The sequence below is a fragment of the Hyperolius riggenbachi genome, chromosome 11 (assembly GCF_040937935.1).
Source record: "Hyperolius riggenbachi isolate aHypRig1 chromosome 11, aHypRig1.pri, whole genome shotgun sequence".
Lineage (NCBI taxonomy): Eukaryota > Metazoa > Chordata > Amphibia > Anura > Hyperoliidae > Hyperolius > Hyperolius riggenbachi.
Genome location: NC_090656.1, coordinates 53,492,893 through 53,517,965, shown reverse-complemented (window position 1 = coordinate 53,517,965; position 25,073 = coordinate 53,492,893). Strand labels below are relative to the sequence as shown.

Here is a 25,073-nt window from a genome sequence, read left to right as displayed (position 1 = left end):
GCAAAGTGGCAACAGCAATTTACACTACATACAAACGTTTTAACTCATACATGAAAATTATGGAAAATCCAAGTTGAAAATAAACTGCGAAGATAAACAATTTCATCCATCCTACTCCTGAAAAATGTATTCTCTTTTTAGAACCTCCCAGTTTTATTTTCCGTTTTAAAAAGCTAAAAAGTAGGTTTAATGCTATTGTCTCATAGGATGAGGATTCAGCTTTTCCCAGAGGCCCCCAACAAGACAAATTTATCAATCATGAGGCCCCCAACAAATCATCAGGCTCCCAACAAGACATATTCAGCAATCTTGAGGCCCCCAACAAGACAAATTCAGCAATCATGATGACCCCTGACAAGACAAATTCAGCAATCATGAGGCCCCCAACAAATCTTGAGGCCCCCAACAAGACATTTAGCAATCTTGAGGCCCCCAAAAAATCATGAGGCCTTTAACAAGACGAATTCAGCAATCATGAGGCGCTCAACAAGACAAATTCAGCAGTCATGAGGCACATAAATAGACAGCATTTCACATAAATAGGCAGAATGCCCCCTTAATATGGTAGACACCTCTCACCTGGCTTCTCAATTCTCCTCTACTGGCTGCTGTGCCTGGCAATACTGTTTTTGGCTGGATTGGGGATGACGTGCGGGCTGAAAGGCCTTGTGTGATGCTGTGGCCAGGCTGGCTGGTGGTGATGCTGTTGCTGGGTTGGCTGGCGGTGATGCTGTGACCTGGCTGGCGGTGATGCTGGCCTGTGCTTGGCTGGTTGAAGTAAATGCTGCCCCCTAGTTTAGGTAGCGCCAGGAACCCCCAGGTTAGGAAGTGACAAGGACCCCCCAGTAAAGTAGTGACAGGGGACCCCCAGGTTAGGAAGTGACAGGGGACCCCCCAGGTTAGGCAGTGAGTGACTGGGACCCCTTTAGGCAGTGAGTGACAGGGACCCCTTTAGGCAGTGACAGGGACCCCTTTAGGCAGTGACAGGGACCCCTTTAGGCAGTGAGTGACAGGGACCCCTTTAGGCAGTGAGTGACAGGGACCCCTTTAGGCAGCGAGTGACAGGGACCCCTTTAGGCAGCGAGTGAAAGGGACCTCCTTTAGGCAGCGAGTGACAGGAACGCCTTTAGGCAGCGAGTGACAGGGAGCCCCTTTAGGCAGCGAGTGACAGGGCGCCCCTTTAGGCAGCGAATGACAGGGCGCCCCTTTAGGCAGCGAGTGACAGGGCGCCCCTTTAGGCAGCGAGTGACAGGGACTCCTTTAGGCAGCGAGTGACAGGGACTCCTTTAGGCAGCGAGTGACAGGGACCCCTTTAGGCAGCGAGTGACAGGAAGCCCCTTTAGGCAGCGAGTGACAGGGAGCCCCTTTAGGCAGTGAGTGACAGGGAGCCCCTTTAGGCAGCGAGTGACAGGGACACCTTTAGGCAGCGAGTGACAGGGAGCCCCTTTAGGCAGCGAGTGACAGGGAGCCCCTTTAGGCAGCGAGTGACGGACCCCCATTTAGGCAGTGAGTGACAGGTGCCCCCTCTCTCTAGCCTCCGCTCTTCCCCCCTCACCTTGCAGCGACTTCAGACCTCGATCAGCGGTGACCCGACCAGTAAGTGTGGGTGCCGGACGCACCCGCTCTATATGCGGAAGTGATGTCACTTCCGCATATCAGTGCGGTGTGCTAGGTCCTAGCGCCCGCACTATTGGTCGCCACCTGATCGAGTTCTGACACGGCGGCCATGAGGGGGTGAGCGGCGGCTACAGGGGGGTAAGCGGCGGCCAGGGGGGGCAGCGGGCGGCCAGGGGGAGGCAGCGGCACCCCCCTGGCTCTATGTGCGGACGCCCATGGCTCTAACACAGCAACGTCCTTCCTGTAATGCGGTGCCGAGAACTGAATTCCATATTTCAGATTTGGCATTACTAGAGAGTTAAACAGGGGTAATATCCCTGGTCTGAACCAAGCATCCTGAATCTTTATTTCCCTTTTAATACATTCCAACATTTTATTTCCTTTAGCTGCAGCTGCTTGGCATTGAATATGATTATTTATTTGTTGTCGATGAGTACTCCTAAGTCCTTCTCCAAGTTTGATGTCCCCATCTGTATCCTGTTTTTGTATGGTGCTAGGCCACTGGCATGACCAAAATGCATGACTTTACATTTTTCATCATTAAATTTCATCTGCCATTTATGTGCCCATATTAGCATTAGTCATCTCATTGGAGAAGGTTCCAGAGAAGGTATTGTGGATCTGGGGTAAGGGAGTAAAATTGGGCCACTGAGCAGTTCCTGAGTCACTACCGTGAACTTGTTGTGTGATGATCACCTGGCTGCAGTTTGCTTTGGAGACAGAATCAAGCGGGGAAGTCTGAAGTGTAAGGGGAAACATGGATGTGTCATTTTATAGCTGCACCTGTCGCTGGAAGAGACACATCACCGGTGATGCCACATGAGACCTACAGACAGAAAGGGGTGGCCCGGTCACCAAGCTATTTGAGTGACTTCCATCTGCTGCATTTGGCACGGCTGTAACCCAATCCGGGCTGACGTCAGTCACTGTACGAATGCGAGGATGCCCTCGATCCCCTGCTGTCCAGTGCCAGGCATGTCCCCTGCAGCCCACGTACATGCCTGGCCTGTTCTCTCATCATTCCCTGTTGCCCCCTGGTTGCCAGGGACTGTCCTGTGTTTTGAAGGCCAGTCATTGGAAACAAAATTTCAATCAAAACAAAATAATATAGAAGAAAAGAGCATATTAGTATTGCAGCAGAGATGTGAAGGTCCGCGGATCGACTCCGCTATCTGATTTACTCCATCCCTTACTAAGAAAAATGAATCAGCTCAGTATAAAAACCATAGTAACAATTAGACGGACTGACACGTACAGTGCGTGGCCCCGTTATACCTGTCGCTTGTTATTTCAGTTCTACTGCTGAACAGAGATATTGAAGTAGGAGACAAATTGCACGTTATTAAACTGCATATTAAAAAAAAAAAAAGAAAAATCACAGCAGCAATTAAAGGACGCCTGAAGTGAGAAGGATACGAAGGCTTCCATGTTTATTACCTTTTAATTTCCTTTCTGCTTTCGGAAAACACGATCACAAACATGCTGTACACCTGACAGACCATTGCCCAATCACCAGGGCCGGATTTAGCATAAGGCACTGTAGGCACATGCCTATAGGCGCCTGATAATGGAAAGGTGGCTCACTCCCCTCCCTGAGGGCCCATTCCCACTAGAAGCGATTTTCTGAGCGTTTTGCGATTGTTTAGCTTTTCTTTTTAAATCGCTCTCATTCACTTTCATTAAAATCGTGGTGAAAATTCCGGAAACTCGTCACGATTTTCATGTTTCACGTTTTTTACAGCGATTTTAATGAAAGTGAATGGGAGCGATTTAAAAAAAAAAACACTTATCAATTGCAAAACGCTCAGAAAAGCGCTTCTAGTGTGAATCGGCCCCGAGTGCCTCCTTCCCTATCCAGAGTCCTGATGAGAGTGTAAATTAGCGGTTACTCAGCCGGCTCTCAGTATTCCGCTGATGGGATCTCCCTTCAGGCCTGGAACCCAAGTCGCAAATCACTATTGCAATCACTAGCGTTTTTAATTAGCATTTTGTAAGCGATTTCATGAGCGTTTTCTGGTGATTTTGGTAGCGACTTTAAAAAGAGTAAACTTTTTGCCAGCGATTGTGATATCGATTAGCGATTTTAATTCTGATTGGTCCTTTCAATTTATTTTAATTTTTTTTACAGTTTGCAGTAACTTAAAACACACAAATAGCTATGTGTAGCAATTCATGAGTGATTGCCAACTTTACATTAAAGCGCAAACACTCCCAAAATGCTGCATAGGATTGCAATTTTGCTAATCGCAATTGCTACTGTGGAATTCTTTACATTTATTTACATTGGCAGAGCATTTAGGGAAATCGCTAGCGATTTAAAGCACTCCCTAAGTGCTCTAGTAAGTTCCAGCCCTCAGTCAGAGGCACCTCTAACTACTTAATATTGAGATTACCTTTGGCTACCTAATGCTAAGGGACACCTGTAGCTATCTATCATGGGCAAGAGAAATAAAGGGGAGGTCACAGCTGGGTCAGCCAGCACACTTGCGGTGCAGTTTGGTGGGGGTTTGTAGGTGCATGGAGGGCGGAGTCTAGAAGAGTGCCAGGACGTCTGCACCTATAGGCACCTGTAAGGTAAATCCCGGCCTGCCAATCACAGCCAAATCACTATAGTGGACATAAAAGGAAGGACGCACAATTTTGCATGCAATCACGTTTCCTACTGGAAAAGGGTCCTTAAAAAAGAGGAACTTCAGCCTAAACAAACATACTGTCATTAAATTACATTAGATATGTTAATTAAAATAAATTGGTAATATAATCTCTTACCCACCCTGTTTTAAAAGAACAGGCAAATGTTTGATTTCATGAGGGCAGCCATTTTTTTGGTTGAAAGGAGGTGACAGGGAGCATGAGACACAGTTCCAACTGTCCTGTGTGCTGATCACCCCTCCCAGTTGCTAGGCAACGTGAATAACAACATAGGAAATCCCATCATGCTTTGCACAGCATCAGGGGAAAAAAGCCCGGGCAGTTTTCTTTGATGGGTGGAGCTTAGCTAAAAATGCAGCTAAAAATGATGCTTTGGTAAGAAAAACAAAGTTCTGATGCTGTGAAACTGTTAAAGAAACACCAAGCCTTTTCAGTTCTGCTAAGTAGATTTTTAGTCCGGAGATTCACTTTAATCATTTAAGCCTTTTGGACGTATCTGCTACGTCCAAAAGGCTGCTGCTGCGCTGCTGTGCACTCCCACACCCAAACGTGCGCGCTCCCATGCCGCCACCCGGAGATCAATGAATTGGAATGCAGTTCCCAATTATTGATCTAAGTCCCTGTTAGAAAGACCGACTGCTTCTATGAGAAGCCGCGATCTTTCTAAAGAAAAAAAAGTTACACGTCCTCCCTTCACTTGTAAGCGTGATCTCTAGCTTACCAGAAGGGAAAAAAAGACGGAGGGCATCTTGTGGCCAAATAGTAAAACTACATTTACATGCATTTTTTTTTTAAATACACTCAATCAATTAAATTTAAAATTAACCGTTTATCTCCCACACTCCCAAAAATACCCAAACAAAATTTGTGATAATAAAAAGAAAAAAAAATTACAATAAATAAACAAACAAAACATAAATTATAAGCTTGTAAATAGTGATGGGCGCAAAACTGAAAAAATGCACCTTTCTTTCCAAATAAAATATTGGCGCCATATATTGTCATAGGGAAAAAATGTACATGGTGTAATAACCGGGACAAATGGGCAAATAACATATGTGGATTTTAGTTATGGTAGTATGTATTGTTTTAAAGCTATAATGGCTGTAAACCTAGAAATAATGCATTTTTCCCTTTTTTTTTTTTCTTAATATTCCTGTAAAAATTATTCTTAGCAAAATGCACCACCCAAAGAAAGCATAACTGGTGGCGGAAAAAACAAGGTATAGATCAATTCATTGTGCTAAGTAATGACTAAGTTATTGGCAAATGAATGGGAGGTGAAAATTGCTCAGATGCATAAGGTGAAAAACAACTGAAGGTTGAAGTGGTTATTCTGTACAGCGCCACAGAATATGTTGGTGGTTTTATAAATCAATTATAATAATAACCACACTCATAAAAAGGCTTTGAACAGAAAGAAAGGGTTAATTATGATTGACCCTTTTCTGCCTGGCATAGCACAACGTACATCTGTGCAGTGGCAGAGCAGCCTGCCTATATGAAGCTGGCAGATGCTCAGGCGGTGGAATACCTCTCGTCTTGTGCTGCATTGATAGTGGTGCTGATGTTGGGAAGAGGAGATGGAGGGGGGAGGAAGGGATGAGGGGACTGAGTAAGCGAGCCAAGCTGTGACATCACATCTGGACTGATATGGAAGCAGGGAGGATCCTGGGCTCTCATATGCTGGGCTGTATGTGACGTCACGCCCAGAGTGGTGCCCCCAGGCATACATAAAAAGGAGAGCTTGCAGCATGATCTGCAGACAGAGGGAGACTTCGCTAGCAGCAGCAGCAGCACACGTGGAGGATTCTATTCCTCAGGATTATTCACCAGCCTTTCTCCTGGGATTATAACTTTTCACGGCTCCAGCCACAAAGTAAGTTGGCATCTTTCTTGCTTTTCTGCCACAGGTCACGAGTGCCAGTTCAGCCTGCCAGCCTACAGCGAGTTGGCTTGGCATCTCTAGCTGGGCATTTCACTGTCTATTAGCCACTGATAGGATGATGTGACAGCTATATTTTCTCTATACTTGCGCACACACATATATGTATCGACTTTGACTTCAATAACATGTACGGTGTATGCACCCCATATGTACCGCGAATGTACCCCACTAATGACAGACCCGTATGTACTGCACATGCACCCCACTAATGACAGACCCATATGTACCGTGCATGCACCCCACTAATGACAGACCCATATGTACCGTGCATGCACCCCACTAATGGCAGACCCATATATACCGTGCATGCACCCCACTAATGACAGACCCATATATACCGTGCATGCACCCCACTAATGGCAGACCCATATATACCGTGCATGCACCCCACTAATGACAGACCCATATATACCGTGCATGCACCCCACTAATGGCAGACCCATATATACCGTGCATGCACCCCACTAATGGCAGACCCATATATACCGTGCATGCACCCCACTAATGACAGACCCATATATACCGTGCATGCACCCCACTAATGACAGACCCATATGTACCGCGCATGCACCCCACTAATGGCAGACCTGTATGTACTGCGCATGCACACTAATAATGACAGACCCGTATGTACGGTGCATGCATCCCACTAATGACAGACCCGTATGTACGGTGCATGCATCCCACTAATGACAGACCCGTATGTACGGTGCATGCATCCCACTAATGACAGACCCATATGTACCGCGCATGCACCCCACTAATGACAGACCTATATGTACCATGCATGCACCCTAATAATGACAGACCCATATGTACCGCGCATGCACCCCACTAATGACAGACCTATATGTACCATGCATGCACCCTAATAATGACAGACCCGTATGTACGGTGCATGCACCCCACTAATGACAGACCTATATGTACCGTGCATGCACCCTAATAATGACAGACCTATATGTACCACGCATGCACCCCACTAATGACAGACCCGTATGTACGGCGCATGCACCCCACTAATGACAGACCTATATGTACCACGCATGCACCCTAATAATGACAGACCCGTATGTACGGCGCATGCACCCCACTAATGACAGACCTATATGTACCGTGCATGCACCCTAATAATGACAGACCTATATGTACCACGCATGCACCCCACTAATGACAGACCCGTATGTACGGCGCATGCACCCCACTAATGACAGACCTATACATACACTGCATAATATGGTAGTGTTTAAAAATAACAATACGTTTGGGCATTAACTAACATTGAGTAGCAGTATCTAGTCGTATACAAACTAGTCTTATTAGACATCAGTCTTATTATCAACACATCTTATTGTTTTGTGCTAAGTTTAAGGTTGGATTCACACTCAGATGTGTTGCATTGAGTTGCGTCGTGGAAAAAAGCTGCTGCAACGCAGCGTGACGCGCAACTCAAGGCAACACATGTAAGTGTGAATCCAGCCGAATGCTTTCATTGCAGGCTGAAATGTATTGGAAATCTGTCTGCAGTGTGTGGGCACTGGGCAGGCAATAGATCCCTGTCTGATCAAATCTGACAGAGCGATCTATCTGAAGGTCGATCTGATCGTCTAATGTATGACAACTTCAACACCAATTCCTGTTAAGAGAAGGTGTGACCTGAAACACGTTCCCATGCATTGCGCTGTCTGCAGGCTGGTAGTGAATTGCCTTGGTTGGCTAATGAAGGTCTAAATGTATAAGCTTTGCAATATTTCTGTGTTCTCCAGCATATACCGCAGTGCAGCGAGAGGCTTTGTAGGAGCTCTGCTGAGGCAGATCAGCACAGGACTAAGGACTCCCCCTAATTTATGCATTTTGCTTTAATGGGTGCAGCTAGTGTTGCTCATTCTCTTTGCGCGTCTCTCGTTACTAGATCAGTCTCTTGAAGTGCTTAAAGGAATCTGTATAGAGAATAACATGTAGTCAGCCTTTCCTGGCTGTAAGATGCTATTCCTGCCATGTCGATCCTCTGGCTTTATAATTTTGTGATTCAGTAAGCTGAGTCAGCATCCTGTTCTGGGTTCCTCCTGTTTTCATTGTGAGTCCTCCGGTAGCACGAATCCTCCACAACAGTGTCTCCGATTTATCAAGCCAACGCGTCAGTATGACGGCCAGGCTGGCATTGTTATAACATATTACAGCAATAATGTTTTTTTTTCCCTGGTTAACCTCATCACAAACGTTAAAGTGAACTTGTCATAGGAGAATGGGTGTATCTGGGTAATATAGAGCCTACAGCAAACACTGAAATTGCGTCCCCTCCTCCTGGTCAGAGCCCCCTTCCACTCTAAAAGCAGCATGCTTTTAATGTACATGTGTTGGTTGCCTGTGTTTTTTTTGGCTCAGGAGATTGCGGAAATTACTTTTTTGGAAATATCTCTTCTTATTCCCTTGCTGTCCGCTTTTCTAACACTAAGCCAAGTGCGTCTTACATACATAAATGTAGCCATGTTCCCCAGATAACAGAATTAATCTGATCTGAGGTCTGAGTGACTGGGAGGCATGGGGTCAGGCATGTGGCGCAGCACAGAGCCAGGCAGGCACGAGCCATGTCTGCACCCCTCTAGATACGCCTTTGTAGAAGAAACAGGTAAACGACGTTTACTGAATGTCTAAAAATGCTAGATGCCAGACTGTAATGCTGATCCTGCAGCTGTAAGTCTGAATGACCAACCTGGAGCAAGCATGCAGGGCAGAGGTATCCATGGAACCTCAGATCACCTGATCTGCATACTTGTTCTAGGTGAATGCACTTTGACAGCTGGAGGCTAGCATTTTTAAATGCAGGTCAGCTGTGTACAGTTGTCTCCTAACAGGTACTCTTTAAAGCACACCTGAAGTGAGAGGGATATGGAGGCTGACATATTTCCTTGTAAACAATGCCTGGCTGTCCTGCTGTTCCTCTGCTGCTAATACTTTTCGCCATGTTCCCTGAACAAGCATCAGGTGACCTGACTGAAGTGTGACTGGATTAGCTGCCTGCTTGTTTCCGGTGTGTGATTCAGACACTACTGATCAGCAGGGCTGCCAGGCAACCGGTTTTGTTTAAAAAGAAATAAATATGGCAGCCTCCATCCCACGACAAATAGGTTTCAGAATCTTGACTCCAGAACTACGTATCCCAGCATGACTTTCATACTTGCTGAGACTGGTAGAAACCCCCCCCCACACGCCCCCCCCCATCTCCCCCCCCCCCCCCCCCCCCACACACACACACACACACACACACAGAACTATGGGGGGTGATTTTCTGAGGAAGGAGGGAATAACTGTGAGCTTTACATGACTTCAAGCACGCGTTTCTGTGCAGGGGAATGTGAAGCAGGCTGGGACGCCCTCTCATAGCCGCCCTGCTGTGCGTGGCTTGTCGTGAGGATGATATTTCTCAGGGGAATCATTTAACATGACAGCAGCAGCCAGAGTGCCATGATTCATTCATGAGGGTGAATATGATCTGGGAGGGAGAGGGGCGATTCTGCTGTGTGCCTGAGTGACAGGACAGTCAGGATAGGGTGACAGCATTCCCTATTGGAAGGACACTTGGCACATGGCTGAGTCTAGCGGGGTTGTCAATTTTTAACACTCTCCAGGAAAGTCTCTGCAGCCAGGGAAATCTTTATTCATTGCTTATAGGTCTTCCATACCAGCCTGCATTCTTACCTTTCCATTTCAATTTGCCACCAGCAAGGAGCGATGAAAGTTCCTAGCTGCACAAAGCAGGTTATTGCTTATTTTCAAGACCCGCACCAATCCATTGACTAGCCGCAAACACTGACACTTTGTGGATTGGCTGCGCACTATTTGCATTTCAAAATCAAGGTAAAAACTGAAATCATGTTTGCTATTAAAACCTTCGCTATATAAAACCGAAAGAAAATGATTGCATTTATTATTTTCAGCAAAGGCCACTTTTCACACTACTTCCTGTTTAAACAGGAAGTAGCGTGAAGCACTTAGAGATCGGAACCTCTGGCAGTGAATGGAGGTATGTGTCCTGCCTGCCGCCACTGCCAGTGATAGATGCAGGAGGGGAGCACAAAGGAGAGAGCCCGAGCCTCCCCGCCACGTTTTCCCCTCATGCTGCGACCCCTTCTGCCCTCCTCTGAGCAGGCACCCAGGGGGTTGGGGGGGAGCCCATCTAAATTCTTGCAGGGGTGACTTCTAGTTACTCCCCTGCCTCACACGTTTGCCTCTGGCAGCAAAAAGTCTAGAACCGGTCCGGCCCTGCATACATAGATTGATTAATACCCTTTTATCAATAGCTCAAGCATGGTTCAGGCATTAAAAATAATGATCATCTAAATAAGTACCATAAACATCTAGTAGAAGTTTGGGTTGTTCCTGAACAAAAAGATTCAGCTGTGGGAAGGAATTTATGCAGAGCAGTGCTCAGTCAGTACTTCAGTGGGTGGAGCATGAACCCAGCTTAAGGTGGGTTCATGGGGAAGTGTACAGACAGAGGCGAAGGGGCACCCCGACACAGGACAGGTAATGTATAAATGCACATTACACATACATATACACACATTCCATTTATACATACATAAACAGTCCGGAAGTATCGCCGCTCGTCCCAATATCACTCGCCGTTACCAGGGCGATCCAGACCGACCACAATGGCCCGACATCTTGCAGCATGCCCGACCAATTATTGCAATCAGTTTTGGCCCAAAATTGTTTGCATTGTTGATTGGGCATGCACTTGGATTTTCATTCGATCAGATTATAATTATTGGAATTGGATGGTCGATCGGCCGCCAAGTCACCTGATGTGTAGCTACCTTTAGGGCTCGTTCACACTAGGGGCGTTTTTGGCCTTTTTTGAAGCGAAGGCGATTTTTTAAATTGCCCACAAAATGCTTGTGCAATGAATCTCTATGACAAGGTTCATATCAGTGCGGTCCGTGCGCTGTGCGTTCAGCAAAGTGGTGCCTATACCATTTTTGGGGCGTTTTGCTATAATGGAAGGTATAGGAAGAGCGCTCACAATATCGCTTTATGTGGTGATTGAGTTTGCGGTTTTTAGAATAAGTACATTGTAGTTATTCTTTTCCGGGTCAAAGAGTTCACTTTCTGAGTGAATCTCAAAACCGCTCTGGCAAAGTGCTTAGAAAAGTGCTTTTTCAAAAAACGCAGCACACAGCAGAGCGTCAGGAGGGGGAAAAAAAAAACAGTGCACAAAAATGCAAGCCACTTGCGTTTTTGTTTTTAAGTGTGAATGAGGCCTGACTCTGCTAAAGATGCTTAGCTGAGGTGTGAGTTCCCAACACAGGAAATGGAAGAATAAAAGGCACTTTTTCATTTACAGTAATTATATGAAAACACTGACAGTCTTTCAGGCCATATCTTATACTAAGCTTATCTAAAAATGGCCACATAGACTTCTGCTACAAATGAAGACTATACTGGTTACTGCATATTTAGAGGCACCCCCTGTAACATTGCAATAAAGTATATGTGCCCCTGAATATGCATAAAAGACTTGTCAGTCCCATGTGAGTCACACCGCAGTCTGTGTGATCAGGGCTGTTTTAAAGAGAACCCGAGGTGTGTTTAAAGAATGTTATCTGCATACAGAGGCTGGATCTGCCTATACAGCCCAGCCTCTGTTGCTATCCCAAACCCCACTAAGGTCCCCCTGCACTCTGCAATCCCCCATAAATCACAGTCGTGCTGTGAGGCTGTGTTTACATCTGTAGTGTCAGTCTCAGCTGCTCCCCCGCCTCCTGCATAGCTCCGGTCCCTGCCCCCGTCCCTTCCCTCCAATCAGCAGGGAGGGAAGGGTTGCAGGCGGGGACCGGAGTTCTGCAGGAGGCGGGGAGAGCAGCAGACTGACACTATAGAGATAAACACAGCCAGCTCTGACAAACTGTTTGTCAGCAGCGTGGCTGTGATTTATGAGGGATTGCAGAGTGCAGGGGGACCTTAGGGGGGTTTGGGATAGCAACAGAGGCTGGGCTGTATAGGCAGATCCACCCTCTGTATGCAGATAATATTCTTCAAACCCACCTCGGGTCTCTTTAAGCTATCACAATGGTTTAGATCTCCATCTAGTGGCTGTAAAATATGAAAATAAATTAAATGATATTCAAGTGTCAGATTGTTGTAGTTGTGCATGCGGTAGAAATTAACGCATTGTTTTGTTGTCTCTTGTTTTTCCAGCGATGACCCTGAACCGCAGTGACCGGATTAAGAGTCTGGAGAAGCGGAGGGGGAGCATGCCCTTCGCCATCCACCAGCAGCTTCACCGGAGAAGCATGCCCGTCGACGACAAGGAGCTCCGCGGGACTTCTCCCGCCGCTGACCTCTCCAAGCTGCTCCGCTGCCCCTCCTACAACCCCAACGACGAGCACCACGAGAGCTGGGCCTCCGACTCCTCCGACTCCGTCATCTCCTCAGGAAGCGACTCTGAAGACCACCTGTTCAAAGTCATCCTTCTGGGCGAGCATGGCGTGGGCAAGTCCAGCCTGGCCAGGATCTTTGGTGGGGTGGAGGACCTACAAGATGTGGAGGAAGCAGGTAAGAACAGATGGCAAACGTACAAAGTGTACCTGTCTTGTCTGAATTTAGTTTGAAGTTCTGCTGACCGAAATGAAATATTATCGGAATGGGAATTGCCTCTGCATACTTTTGTGAAAACTTTGCTCATATGACTTGTAGATCAGATCTGATCAGTCCTTCCTGTTCCTGTGTCTGTGCTTCCTTCTTTCTGTGCACAGGAAGTGACATGTAAAGTGCACTGATCAGACCTGACTATAGATCACTGATATGCGATTACAGCAGTGAGGAGTTTGCACAAAGCCTGACACAATACAGAGACATTAGGGCTGTTGTGGAGTGTGTACACTATGTAGGCTACTGTGGAGAAGTATCTGTGAACATTGTATTTTCCTACCAGGGTGAGCAGAGAGTAGCATTTTGTGCACATTACTTTAAGAAAATTGCTCAAAGAATGGAACAGGCAGCACATTTTTGATTTTTATAAAATCAAAACGCTGCAGTGAGAAAACCCTCATATGGTGACACTGCTGTAGCACTTTGCTGGCAATCGGCAAACTGAATGCAATCGCCCACAGTGTGTTCCAAGCCTAACAGCCTTATACTGTATACCCTGGAGGTGTCATGCCCGTAATATAAAACAGGGCAAAAATACTTCATGCAAGTATATTTATTTATTGATCATGACCTCATTTTAAAAAGGATCTGTAGTGAAAAGAACGTAATGAATCAGTTTTTTTTACAATATTCATATATACATTTAGTCATTGTTAGCCCATTGTAAAACCTTTTCTCACCCTGATTTACATTCTGAAATTTATCACAGGTGAGGTCTTTAGTCCTGTCAGGTGATCGCTTAGGAATGTTTGTTTACTAAGAATTCCAGAGCCAGTGAAAATAATATCTGTTCTCCCAGAATGCTCTGGGGGGAGATTTCCGAAGAGTTAGACAGCCTAGGCTAAGTATCATTGGGAGGGTGTGAGTAGATACAAATTATGCAGCAATATATAGATACAGGATGTGTTTCTGATGCTGAAACCAGAAAACTTACCGTAAAAGTGGGTATCCTGAATAATTTACTGCATTCTACTGTATGTCACTACAGGGCCTCTTTAAGACATTTTAAACACTCTAATATATAAGAACACTAACACTTTGTACGACCTGCCTGCTTTACAGTAAGTTATGCTAAGCAGTTGCGGGAAGACGTGATAATATTGGGACCCTGGCTGTTACGGAGCATTGCGGCGCTGCAGGCTCCGTGACTCACATACAGAGCTGTCACTTAGTGCAATTAGCGGCTCAGACCTGACTACATTACGCAGTCACTCCTGATCACCATTTATATTTAGTAACTCTTGAGAAGGAGGCCTCGCTCCCGCTCGCTGCCTGACAGCTGAACTCTCCTGTGTGTTCCCCAAATATAACCTGACCGCGACGCGCTCAGACGCTCCGAGAGCGCCTGAAAGAGAAACTGTCTAGGCTGTCAGCTCCAAACAGGCAACTGCAAAATCCTGCACTGGTAGATCCAATCACTGTCATCCTATGATAAAGTGCATGTCAGTATACATCCCAAAATGTGCACGTTCTCGGAAACCATTTGAGATCATCTTTAGCATAAATCAGAATTCTTTTATTTGGGCAAATACATTTTCACTTACAAGGAATTTGACTTGGCAGTTGCATAAAGAGGCCCTGTAGTGACATACAGTGGAATGCAGGGAATTATTCAGGATACCTACTTTTATGGTAATGATCCTGGTTTCAGCATCAGAAATGCTTCCTATATCTACATATTGCTGTATATTGGTATATAGCCCCGCCCTCCCAGTGATGCTGTTTATTATGCAAATTCTCACCCCTTGAGCATTCTGGAAGACCAGAGATTTTGCAACAATTGGCAACAATGATAAAAAATGTATAAATTATTTTTTGTAAAAACATAAAAATTGTATTATGTTATTTTGACTACAGTTCCTCTTGAATGGACACGGACAATATGATACAAGGACAGGCAGTATAGATAATCACAAGTCAAAGACAGTTTATGAGTTAAAATAGTTGTAAACAGGATGAGAAGCATTGTTGTTTGTGCTGGATCAAATATAATAATACCTATACTGGGGGCACCTATACCTCCCTATACTTGGGGCACCTATACCTGGCTGCCTATAATGGGGCACCTATACCTGGCTATCTATAGTGGAGGCATCTATACCAGGCTAAACTGGGGGCACCTACACATGACTATCTCTTCTGGGGGCATCTATACCTGGCTATATTGGGGTCACTTATACCTGGCTACCTATACTGGGGCTCCTATACCTGGCAATATTGGGGGCACAAATGTATTATTTATTTATTGTATTTATAAAGCGCCAACATATTACGCAGCGCTGGACATTAGTTAGGGTTACAGACAATACTTAGGGGTGACAAACAGCAATATGACAATACAGGAATACAAGAAAAACCAGATCAAATACCTGGCTATACTGGGGACACCTATATCTGGCTATACTGGGGGCCACAATACCTGGCTACCTATACTGGGGGCCACAATACCTGGCTACCTATACTGGGGGCCACAATACCTGGCTACCTATACTGTAAGTGTGTTTTTTTTATATCATGCGTGGCCTGCCTTTCCAATTTCTGTTTTTGGGGGGCATCCAAAGTTTTGAAAGGGGGGGGGGTGGAGTGATTTCTAGTTATGCCCCTGAGTGTTGGTATCCCTTAACACTCATCATTTAGCTGTATGCAAGGAAAGAAAACAGTGCCGGCATCACTCAAGAGTACAGTCGTTACCTAAATATAGCCTCCATGACAGACCAGCAATTAATATTCAAGTTTCCTCTAAAATGATATGACAAGCTCCAATATGCACACCTCTCTTTCCATATGCTAGTTTACTAAGGATGCCCCCTTCTGGACATACCTGTCATTGACCCTAAATGGCTCTCCAGACAGTAATGCTGCAAGGTTTTTCTTCTGTTGTCAAACTTTTCTGCACTATAATTTTTTTCTCCCATTTTTATAACACTGTCCTGTCTGTCCTTCCAGGTAACACATATGACAGATCACTAGTGGTAGACGGAGAAGAAGCAAGTTTATTGGTCTTCGATATTTGGGAGCAGGTATGTACCTCACCAGTTTATGCTATGTTACTCCAATCACGAATATTTCCTAGTCCTTCATGCAGCATCTGCACATCACATATTTCAGTAGAAGCTTCACTATTGGCTGATGTTGAATAAATCTGTGAGCCTAAACTGACATCCAGAGCTCATGATTCTCTCAGACAGCTATGAACAGCCAATAAGATGCATCAGTCCCGCCCACAAAGCATGAGACATGATGAGATAGACAAGTGTATGTACGGTAACAAGCAAACAACTTAAAGTGAACCAGAGACGAAGCACACTTGTGTATTTTACCATAGAAATCAGTGGGAACATTAGAGAAAACATTTACCATGCTCTCTGTTCCATCCTCACTGCTAAAAGTGTCTGTTATCTAGCTGAGATAAGAATCCCGGACTGAGCATTGATTCTGGCTTTGCTATAATGACTCAGCTATAATGATTCCTGAGCAAAGCCAGCAGGGGGCAGGCTTGGACTTGAAGACAGCAAAGAACACAGTCTCAGCTATAATTATTCTGTAGCAAAGCCAGACCGACTGCTTAGTCGGGATTCTTATCTTAGAGGTGATAACAGGCAAATTAAACAGAGAACAATGTAACAAAGAGCAGATTAGGTGTTTACTGTCATGTTCCCACTGATTTATAAGGTAAAATACATGAGGTTGCTTCATCTCTGGTTCTCTTTAACTAGTCTGTCTAAAAGAGTTAAATATTCATTTATGCAAGTGACAGTTTCTCTCAGTTGGCCTATTGCAAAACCCTTACTGATAAGGAATTCTAGCCATAAAACTATTTCCTGGAAAAGAACATTCTGAGTGCAAATGTAATAATTAAAAAAACAAACAGTAGTTCATATATTTTAGATTTCTGAAACAATGAAAGACTGTCATTAACAATGAAACAATGAAAGACTGTCATTAAACGGAGACAAAACAATAAATCTACTTACATTTTTTTAAAACGTAATATAAAACTGTTGCATAGCTAAAAAAGGGGGTCATTTTTAGGAGTAGGAGGATAGATACAATTGTTTACTAAATGTTCACTAAATGTTCGCTTTAAGTTACATAAACTGTTGAAATAGTATGTTTAGCTGCGGAAGCAGAGTAGTCAATTGTTTGTTTCCCAAACCAGACTGGTGTCAAGTTACGTATGGTTTTGTTTTTAGTCATATCACTGATTATGACCAAAGTGGCCATTTCTCATCATTGTGTCATTTTTCTCTCCAGGATGACACTCATTGGCTCCACAATCAGTGCATGAAGATGGGGGACGCCTACGTCATTGTCTACTCTGTGACAGATAAAGCCAGCTTCGAGAAAGCCTCCGAGCTCCGCATCCAGCTCCGGCGGGCACGGCAGTCTGAAGATATCCCCATCATCCTAGTCGGGAATAAAAGCGACCTTGTGAGATCGCGGGAAGTTACAGTGGAAGGTGAGCTTGCCTCTGTGGCTACCCACAGTCATGTGACCACGCTTGACACAAGTGACTCCATGTTTGAGCATCAGAGTTCTTTCTGCATGCAGCAAGCCAGGCTAAACTCTGCATGTTAGTCTGTGTAATGGATCTAAATATACATCTGCTCTGCTTGGTCTAATCTTTAACAGCTGAACAGGATTACTGTATCGCTCTTATCTTCTTAAAATAAGCCTAGCATTAATATTCCTCCAGCCGTGCTCATATTAGTAGCATTACGTCAAAGTGTTTGTGCAGAAGTTTTAGCACTGCTGCTTTGAGGTCTTCTGTTGTGCACATCTGAGGTACATAACAAAATATACGTGAGGCGTAATTCACTATAAACAGTAGGAATATTGAGAGATTAAAGTAGCCATATACTGGTCAATATTTTCTATTGATATCTGGCTGATTCAACCATTTGATTGAATCTGCTAAAAATGGATGATGCAGACCATTCTGGATCTATTGATTTTTAGTTCGAAATTGATCAATTTGGTCGATCACGTAGGATGGAAGTTTTCACTCGATCGGTGGAGGGCTGGGACCACGTTGCTAGAGGCAAACTATTTATGGTCGACTGACGCAGCAATGGAGCTACACTCACTTGTCTTCTCTCTACCTTCGGGGCTTCTCTCTGTCTCTTCACTAATGGGGAGCTGTGTGCGTCACATGACAAAGACTAGAGGCCTCTATTGGTCATGTAAGGTACAGTATGTGCTACAGCGCCCCTAATATTTGGCCTCTAGCAATCTGTTGGCCACATCAACCAGTGTATGGCCAGCTTTAGAATGAAGTTCTTCTTCTTCTCAGGTTTTAGCCATATACGAGCCATGTACTTAAGAATTTCTACCCTTTTCCCAAAGTCAAAACCACTCTGTTTAAAGGACCACTATCACGAATAAAGTAGGCAGTTAAAATCTGACAGAACGGGCAGGCTTTGGGCCAGTCCAACTCCTCATGGGGGATTCTCTGGGTTTTCTTTGTTTTCAACAGCATTTCTTGAACAGCAGTTGCAAAATCTAACTGACAAAATAGTGTGCAAGTGAGCAGGGATGCTGGCTGGTATCTTACTATTTTGGCAGTAAAACCTCTGTTCAGGAAATGCTGTTGAAAACAAAGAAAACCCTGAGAATCCCCCATGAGGAGATGGACTGGCCCAAAATCTGTCAGTTCTGTCAGATTTTAACTGCTTACTTTTTTGTGATAGTGAAATGGTAGTAAAATCATGTTTATGATGGCATTTCTATTTATGAAATGTAAGTAAAATCTTTGCTTTGCTTCCAACATGTGTAGAGTAACCACTGAAGTATTTAGTATGTAGAGAGTCTGTTTAGGAGGAAAACTGGTTCAAATATGTGTGCAATACTGGAGCGATCAATAAGAATCATGGATCTGGGCAGCTGCCTGCTTTACGCTTGTACCAACTTTGCTTAAGTTTTTTTTCCCTGGTTTTGATAAGGCCTCTTTCACAGTAGGACGTTGCGGTTTAATGCAACGTTAAAGTTGCAACGCAAATTACAATGCAACGCCCCAAAAAAGTCGCACCGCAACTTAATGCCCCATTATCGTCGCATATAGTAGAGCAGATACAGGCAAAGAAAACTATGCTTCCCAGTTCCAGTTATTACTGAGCATGTGCAAACAGTCCAATGCAGCTAATAACGTGTATAACGCACAGCATGCACTACTTTCACTTAACGTGCATCGTTAGTCACCAAGGCAACGTGTGGACTGTGAATGGGGCATTGATTTTTCATTGCAGTGAGTTATTCTGCGTTAAATGTTGTTTTAACGTGCGACTTTAACGTCCCACTGTGAAAGTGGCCTAAATCTGCCCCTTTCTTTTCTTGAAAACAGACTAAACAGAGTGCCAATTTTCACTCAAATTTCCAGAAATACCACTTACAGTATGTTTAGAAATAACTAGAACTAATTTACTAAGGCTCTTCTTAGTTGAAGATCAACTCATAAGTGAGTCATCAAATCATGATGAATTTATTTTACAAACCTGCATGCCATTCAGTGGCAGAGTTTTGCAGCCCTCTTCTACATCATATCAGATCATAACAATAGCTAGCGGAAGCCGGAAGATGTATCAAATAGTCATGTACCTGCACGAATAATAGTTTTAAAATATACAGGCTTTCCTGTATATTTTCCTGTATACATTCCTGAACACCTTCAGAATGGTCTGGTATGATTGCAATAAATATTGGCAAATTTAATTTAGGCCCATAAGATACTTGATCATTAAGGAGGAAACTTGGAAGCTTGTCTTTTCTTCAAATGTTGAATGTGACAGTTAAATTATTTTTGAATCTTACTGACCAAACTATTTCTCTTCCTCTTCTAGAGGGTCGAGCCTGCGCTGTTGTGTTTGACTGCAAATTTATTGAAACCTCCGCCGCACTCCACCACAACGTCAAGGATCTCTTTGAAGGCATTGTACGGCAAATCAGACTGCGCAAGGACAGCAAAGAGGACAATGCCCGGAGAATGGCCAGCAGCAAAAGGCGAGAGAGCATAGGCAAGAAGGCCAAGAGGTTCTTGGGCAAGATTGTTGCCAAAAACAACAAAAAGATGGCCTTCAAGCAGAAGTCCAAATCCTGCCACGACTTGTCCGTCCTCTGAGATGCTTCTCCCAAACTTGGCGCCACCTGGAAAAACTACTTGACTATTTTATTTTTCCTGCGAATTGGAGATGTATAAAGCGATAGATGAATCCAAATCTAAAACTTAGATCCTCTGTTCTAATTTATGCCTTAATAGGAAAGACTTTTCAAGTTGAGTTGAGGTTTCATTGACAATGGGTTTTATGACGGTTTGCGCGTTGGACTATTTCCTCCACGAGCGACTTTGTGCCTCCTGACCATGTGTGTCTGACTGAAAATGGATAGGTGTGAGATGGGAGGAAACTATTATCATCTACGTTTGTTTTAAAACTTGAAATTTTTTGTACGCAGGTTCGTACAGCTGTTTTTTGGTTTCTTTTTGTTATTTTTTTTCTTACCGATCCGCGTCCCAGAAATCACCTTGGCACAGAGAACTCAATATCCTGATATGTAGGTTACTACAAATTTTTGAACTGTATTGCACTTCTCTTGATTGTTTTCCAATGGTTTTACTATTTGTTTACAAATTTTATAATAAAGAATTTACTGTTATAAATATCTTTTTTTTTTTTTTTTATCTCTTTCTATATGAAAATGTATGCAGCTTAAAAAATGGACCAATCACGTTGCACCTGCAAAGGACAAAATTGGTTTATTTTCAAGCTGTATGTTATCGCATACAGAAATTTGCATATTCCTGCATCAACTCGGAATTCTTTGCATCTGGTTAACCATCCATGATGGTAAAGCCAAAGTAAAAAAATAAGATAGCTTTACTGGACAACATTGTGGTATCTTGATCTTATAAGGCTTGGATATACACACAGATATTTATAAGTGAAAGTAATCCCCATCCTCCAGCCAACAGTGTAGCTAACTGCCCCCTGAGTAAAGGTGCATACACACATCCAATTTTGTTTGGCCAATCACTGGCCAATTGTACCACTTATTTAGCATAAGGGCAAAAGAATTTGACTACTATGAAAAGATTGTGTAGATAAGCTCTCATACTAATTGGCCAATTAGAATCGGATGTGTGTACCAGGCATCACAGGCATTAAAGTAGGGTATTACGTCACTGAGGCACTAAACGTAATACTGCTGAAATCCTGTTGTCCCCATTTTGTTTGCCTGATGAAGCGGGTTTGACCTGCGAAACGCGTTGCACTGTTTTTTTGGGGTACCGTATAATAAATGTATTGATTTATATGAAGACAGGATCTCATGTCTGCTTTTGGGAGGCAAGCCCACCACTTCCTCCAAGCTATTTTTAAAAATGTTGTTAATTTTTAACCTTTTATTATTATTATTATTATTTAGTATTTATAGAGCACCGACATCTTCCGCAGCGCTGTACAGAGTATATTGTCTCGTCACTAACTGTCCCTCGGAGGAGCTCACAATCTAGTCCCTACTATAGTCATATGTCTATGTGTGTATTGTGTAGTGTATGTATCGTAGTCTAGGGCCAATTTCGGGTGAAGCCAATTAACTTATCTGTATGTTTTTGGGATGTGGGAGGAAACCAGAGTGCCCGGAGGAAACCCACACAGACACGGGGAGAACATACAAACTCCTTGCAGATGTTGACCTGGCTGGGATTCGAACCGGGGACCCAGTGCTGCAAGGCGAGAGCGCTAACCCCTACGCCACCGTGCTGCAACCTTGCTGGCACCTCTGTTCCATATACAAATGCCTATGTGGTTACTCAACGTAAAGTAAGAGGTAAAAATATGTCAGAACACCCTATTAGGATTGATATAGCCTCAGTATTAGCAGGATGTCTACCCCTTTAAATCACTTAAAATGAATACATATTCAAACATAACACAACTCTCTGCCTAGTCCGACATGTTTCACCCCCATAAGTTCTGGGGGCTTCATCAGGGAACAATCAAAGTGCAGTAGTGCATAAGGTGCAAAACATCAAATTAAAAAATGTTTATATTGTATAACATAGCCTCACAGCCAAATATACTAGCAGTTGCACCATTATAAATAGACCACTAATAGACTGTGCCTTAGAGACCTTTATCCTCCCTTATTCAGCAAGACATCCCCCACGTGAGAGTTGATGGGCCATTTACTAAAGGAATGTTCACTAAAACCAAATCTCAAAAACCACCCCCAGTTTGCCTTCTCGTTTACTTCATTGCTTTTTAGGGTAGCAGGAAATAAGGGCGCCGGCTGAGGGTGGACGAAAAGGGCGCCGCCATAGACTTTAATGCAATTATCGTTTATACGGCAAATAAGCAGAAAAAAAGGTGCCGCCAGTGTTGGACTGGGAGGTGGGAAAGCTGGGGAAATCCACTTGCTGGCCAAGCAGCAGTTATCAGGTGTTGCTGCTCACAGTGAAGACTTGCTGCAGGTTTCTATCATGAGTGATAACACAGAGTTACTGCTGCTTGGCCAGCAGGTGAATTTCCTCAGTTTTTCCAGCTGCTAGTCCTACACTGGGCGCCACAATACATTTCATTAATAACATTACAACATTATAGTTTTTTGAGGTAGTTATCGCTTTAAAAGTTTACAACGGTATAGTTTTTTCATATTTCATTAATAAGTATAGTTTTTACGTTTTCAAAGGTAATATCGTTAATATATGTAAAAGGGTGTTTCTGCAGGGGGAGTGGTTAGCGTTAGGCATCACCAAGGGGAGTGGTTAGGGTTAGGCACCACCTAGGCGGTGGTTAGTTTTAGGCAACACCAAGGGGGGAGGTTAGGGTTAGGTACCACCAGGTAGGTGGTTAGGGTTAGGCACCACCGGGGGGGGGTTAGGGTTAGGCACCACCTAGGCGGCGGTTAGTTTTAGGCAGCACCAAGGGTGGAGGTTAGGGTTAGGTACTACCAGGGAGCTGGTTAGGGTTAGGCACCACCGGGGGGTGGTGGTTAGGGTTAGGTGCCACTAGGGGAGTGGTTAGTTTTAGGCACCACCAGGGGAGGGTTCTATGTGAGGGTAGGGTTGGGTTAAGCAGCATTGACGAAAAAGGTAACCACATTTAATGTTAATATTTATTCATTATTATTTCTCTTTTGTTTTTGCAACAGTAATGCTCATTAATAAAGCTTGACAAAGATGGTTCTCATTAGCAAATTTCGTTAATACCTGGTGCCAAATTCGGTAATAAGTCGGGCCCTTTTTTCATCCACGCCTTTTTAGGCTTGTTTTGCAAATAGTGAAATAGCGAGTTTTCATCCATTTGTAGCAAAGAAAGCTCAGGGTGATTCCTGTTTGCACCCACATGAAGTTGTAAGTAAAGAATCATCATAAAGCCCCTTCCTGCTGGGATCAGCATTTGTTTTCCATAAACTCTTTGTACAGTTACCAATTAACTCGACTGCTTAACCCGCATTCCCCTCTCTGCCCATTAAACTACACTCAAGTGAAATTTAAAGAGAACTTCCGACGCGCACAGATCAACTACGGTGAAGGATTTCAGCAAACTCCCAAATTCAGAAAAATCGATGGTAAGTGGGCTTGGAAGCTGAATTTGCCTGTGGTGGGATCCAATACTAACTATGTGGATCTAAAAAGGTTTGTCCTTTGCTGGTTCTGTGGCCAGTAAGAAAACATTCACCTGTCAAAACTTTGTGATCAGCGACAAATACAGGGGCATAACAATAGACCCTGCAAGGGATGCAGCTGCAGGAGGGGCCAGAAGCAGCAGGGGCCCCAGTGGGGGTAGAAGTTTATTTTCCCTGTCTGGAGAAACTGACAAGGGTGGAGAGAGAAAAAAACGTTCTGCTTTCTGCACAATTGGTCTAATTACTGCATCTGCTCAGCCACTGATAAGGAATCATATAAAGTTTTGTAGACAAAGATTTGTAGACAGTCCCTATTCAGTGTGCAGCAGGCTCTTGTGTACAACACCCAGCCTTCAACCTCTCTACCCCCCCCCCCCCCTCCCCAGGAGCTGTGTGCTGTAGTGATGCTAGAGCAGTCTACAGAGCCAGTTCTGCTCCATCAGAGATGGACAGAGTGAGTGTAATAAACTGCGGCTGGGAACACTCTCGTCTATCAGTTTTCTGCACTCCACTTGTGTCCATGTGTGTGAAAACATGCACGTTTTATCACAGATGCTAATGTAATTGATAGAGTGCAGTGCTTCACAGCTGTCTGTTTTTATCTGCATGGTAAAAACAAATTCAAGTGTACACTCAGAGGTGGCCTTGGGGGGGGGGGGGGGGGGGGGGAAGTTGGGTGATCGCCACAAGCCCCACATCTGAAGAGGGCCCCGCATGTCATGCAGGCCATACCATGCTGATTTTGGTGGTGGTGAAGGAAAGAAGTCTAGCTGTTTGTGTTCTGAGCAGTGTGTCATTTACAAATACTCAGATCTACCTATTTTGTTTTATGCACCTTATATTTTGCATCAACCTTCCTTTTATTGCGTAGGTTGCATATGGGATTGGTGCTAGGTTTGATGGGAAGGTAGGGATAGGTACAGGCTGGCTGGGGAGCTAAGGATAGGTACAGGCTGGCTGGGGAGCTAGGGATAGGTACAGGCTGGTGGGGAGCTTGGGGTGTGTACCAGACTGGCTATGGATAGGTGCTAGGCTGGATAGGGAACTATGAATGGGTGCCAGGCTGGCTGGGGTGCAAGGGATGGGTTCTAAGCTGGCTGAAGCTGGGGATGGGTACTCTGCTGGCTGGGGATGGGCACTAGGCTGACTGGAGAGCTGGGGATGGGTGTTAAGCTGGCTGGGGATGGGTGCTAGGTTGGCTGACGAGCTGAGGCTGAGCAGTAGGCTGGCTGAGGAGCTGGGGATGGGTGCTAGGCTGGCTGGGGAGCTAGAGATGGGTGCTAGGCTGCCTTGGAGAGCTGGAGATTGTTGCTAGGCTGGCTAAGGAGCAAGGGATGGGTACTCCGCTGGCTGGGGAGCTGGGGATGGATACTAAGCTGGCTGGGGAGCTGGGGATGGGTATTAGGCTGCCTTGGAGAGCTGGGGATGGGTGCTAGACTGGTTGGGAAGCAAATAATGGGTTCTAAGCTGGCTGAGGATCTGGGGATGGGTACAAGGCTGGTTGAGGAGCTGGGGAATGGGGATGGGTGCTAGGCTGGCTGGGGAGCGTGTCTGGATAGAAATACAAACTTTGGACTCCCCA

The 25,073-nt window shown here is 44.6% G+C and overlaps 2 protein-coding genes across 4 annotated transcripts in view; both read left to right on the top strand.

Annotated features, from left to right (window-relative positions):
- RRAD (RRAD, Ras related glycolysis inhibitor and calcium channel regulator) overlaps positions 1 to 20,487 on the top strand; it is a 117,038-nt gene extending 96,551 nt beyond the window's left edge. For 2 of the 3 annotated variants that reach the window (XM_068259860.1, XM_068259858.1), the window contains 4 exons: positions 12,419 to 12,775; positions 15,818 to 15,891; positions 17,126 to 17,330; positions 19,708 to 20,487. In XM_068259860.1, coding sequence (XP_068115961.1) covers positions 12,421 to 12,775; positions 15,818 to 15,891; positions 17,126 to 17,330; positions 19,708 to 19,985 — 912 coding nt within the window. In that variant the 5' untranslated portion in view covers positions 12,419 to 12,420 and the 3' untranslated portion in view covers positions 19,986 to 20,487. Of the gene's footprint in view, positions 1 to 6,047; positions 6,149 to 12,418; positions 12,776 to 15,817; positions 15,892 to 17,125; positions 17,331 to 19,707 lie in introns of those variants that run through there. The other variant, XM_068259859.1, reaches the window with a different exon arrangement.
- Positions 20,488 to 23,369: 2,882 nt separating this feature from the next.
- CDH16 (cadherin 16) overlaps positions 23,370 to 25,073 on the top strand; it is a 62,734-nt gene continuing 61,030 nt past the window's right edge. The window contains exon 1 of the mRNA XM_068259762.1: positions 23,370 to 23,434. Coding sequence (XP_068115863.1) covers positions 23,432 to 23,434 — 3 coding nt within the window. The 5' untranslated portion in view covers positions 23,370 to 23,431. The remainder of the gene's footprint in view (positions 23,435 to 25,073) is intronic.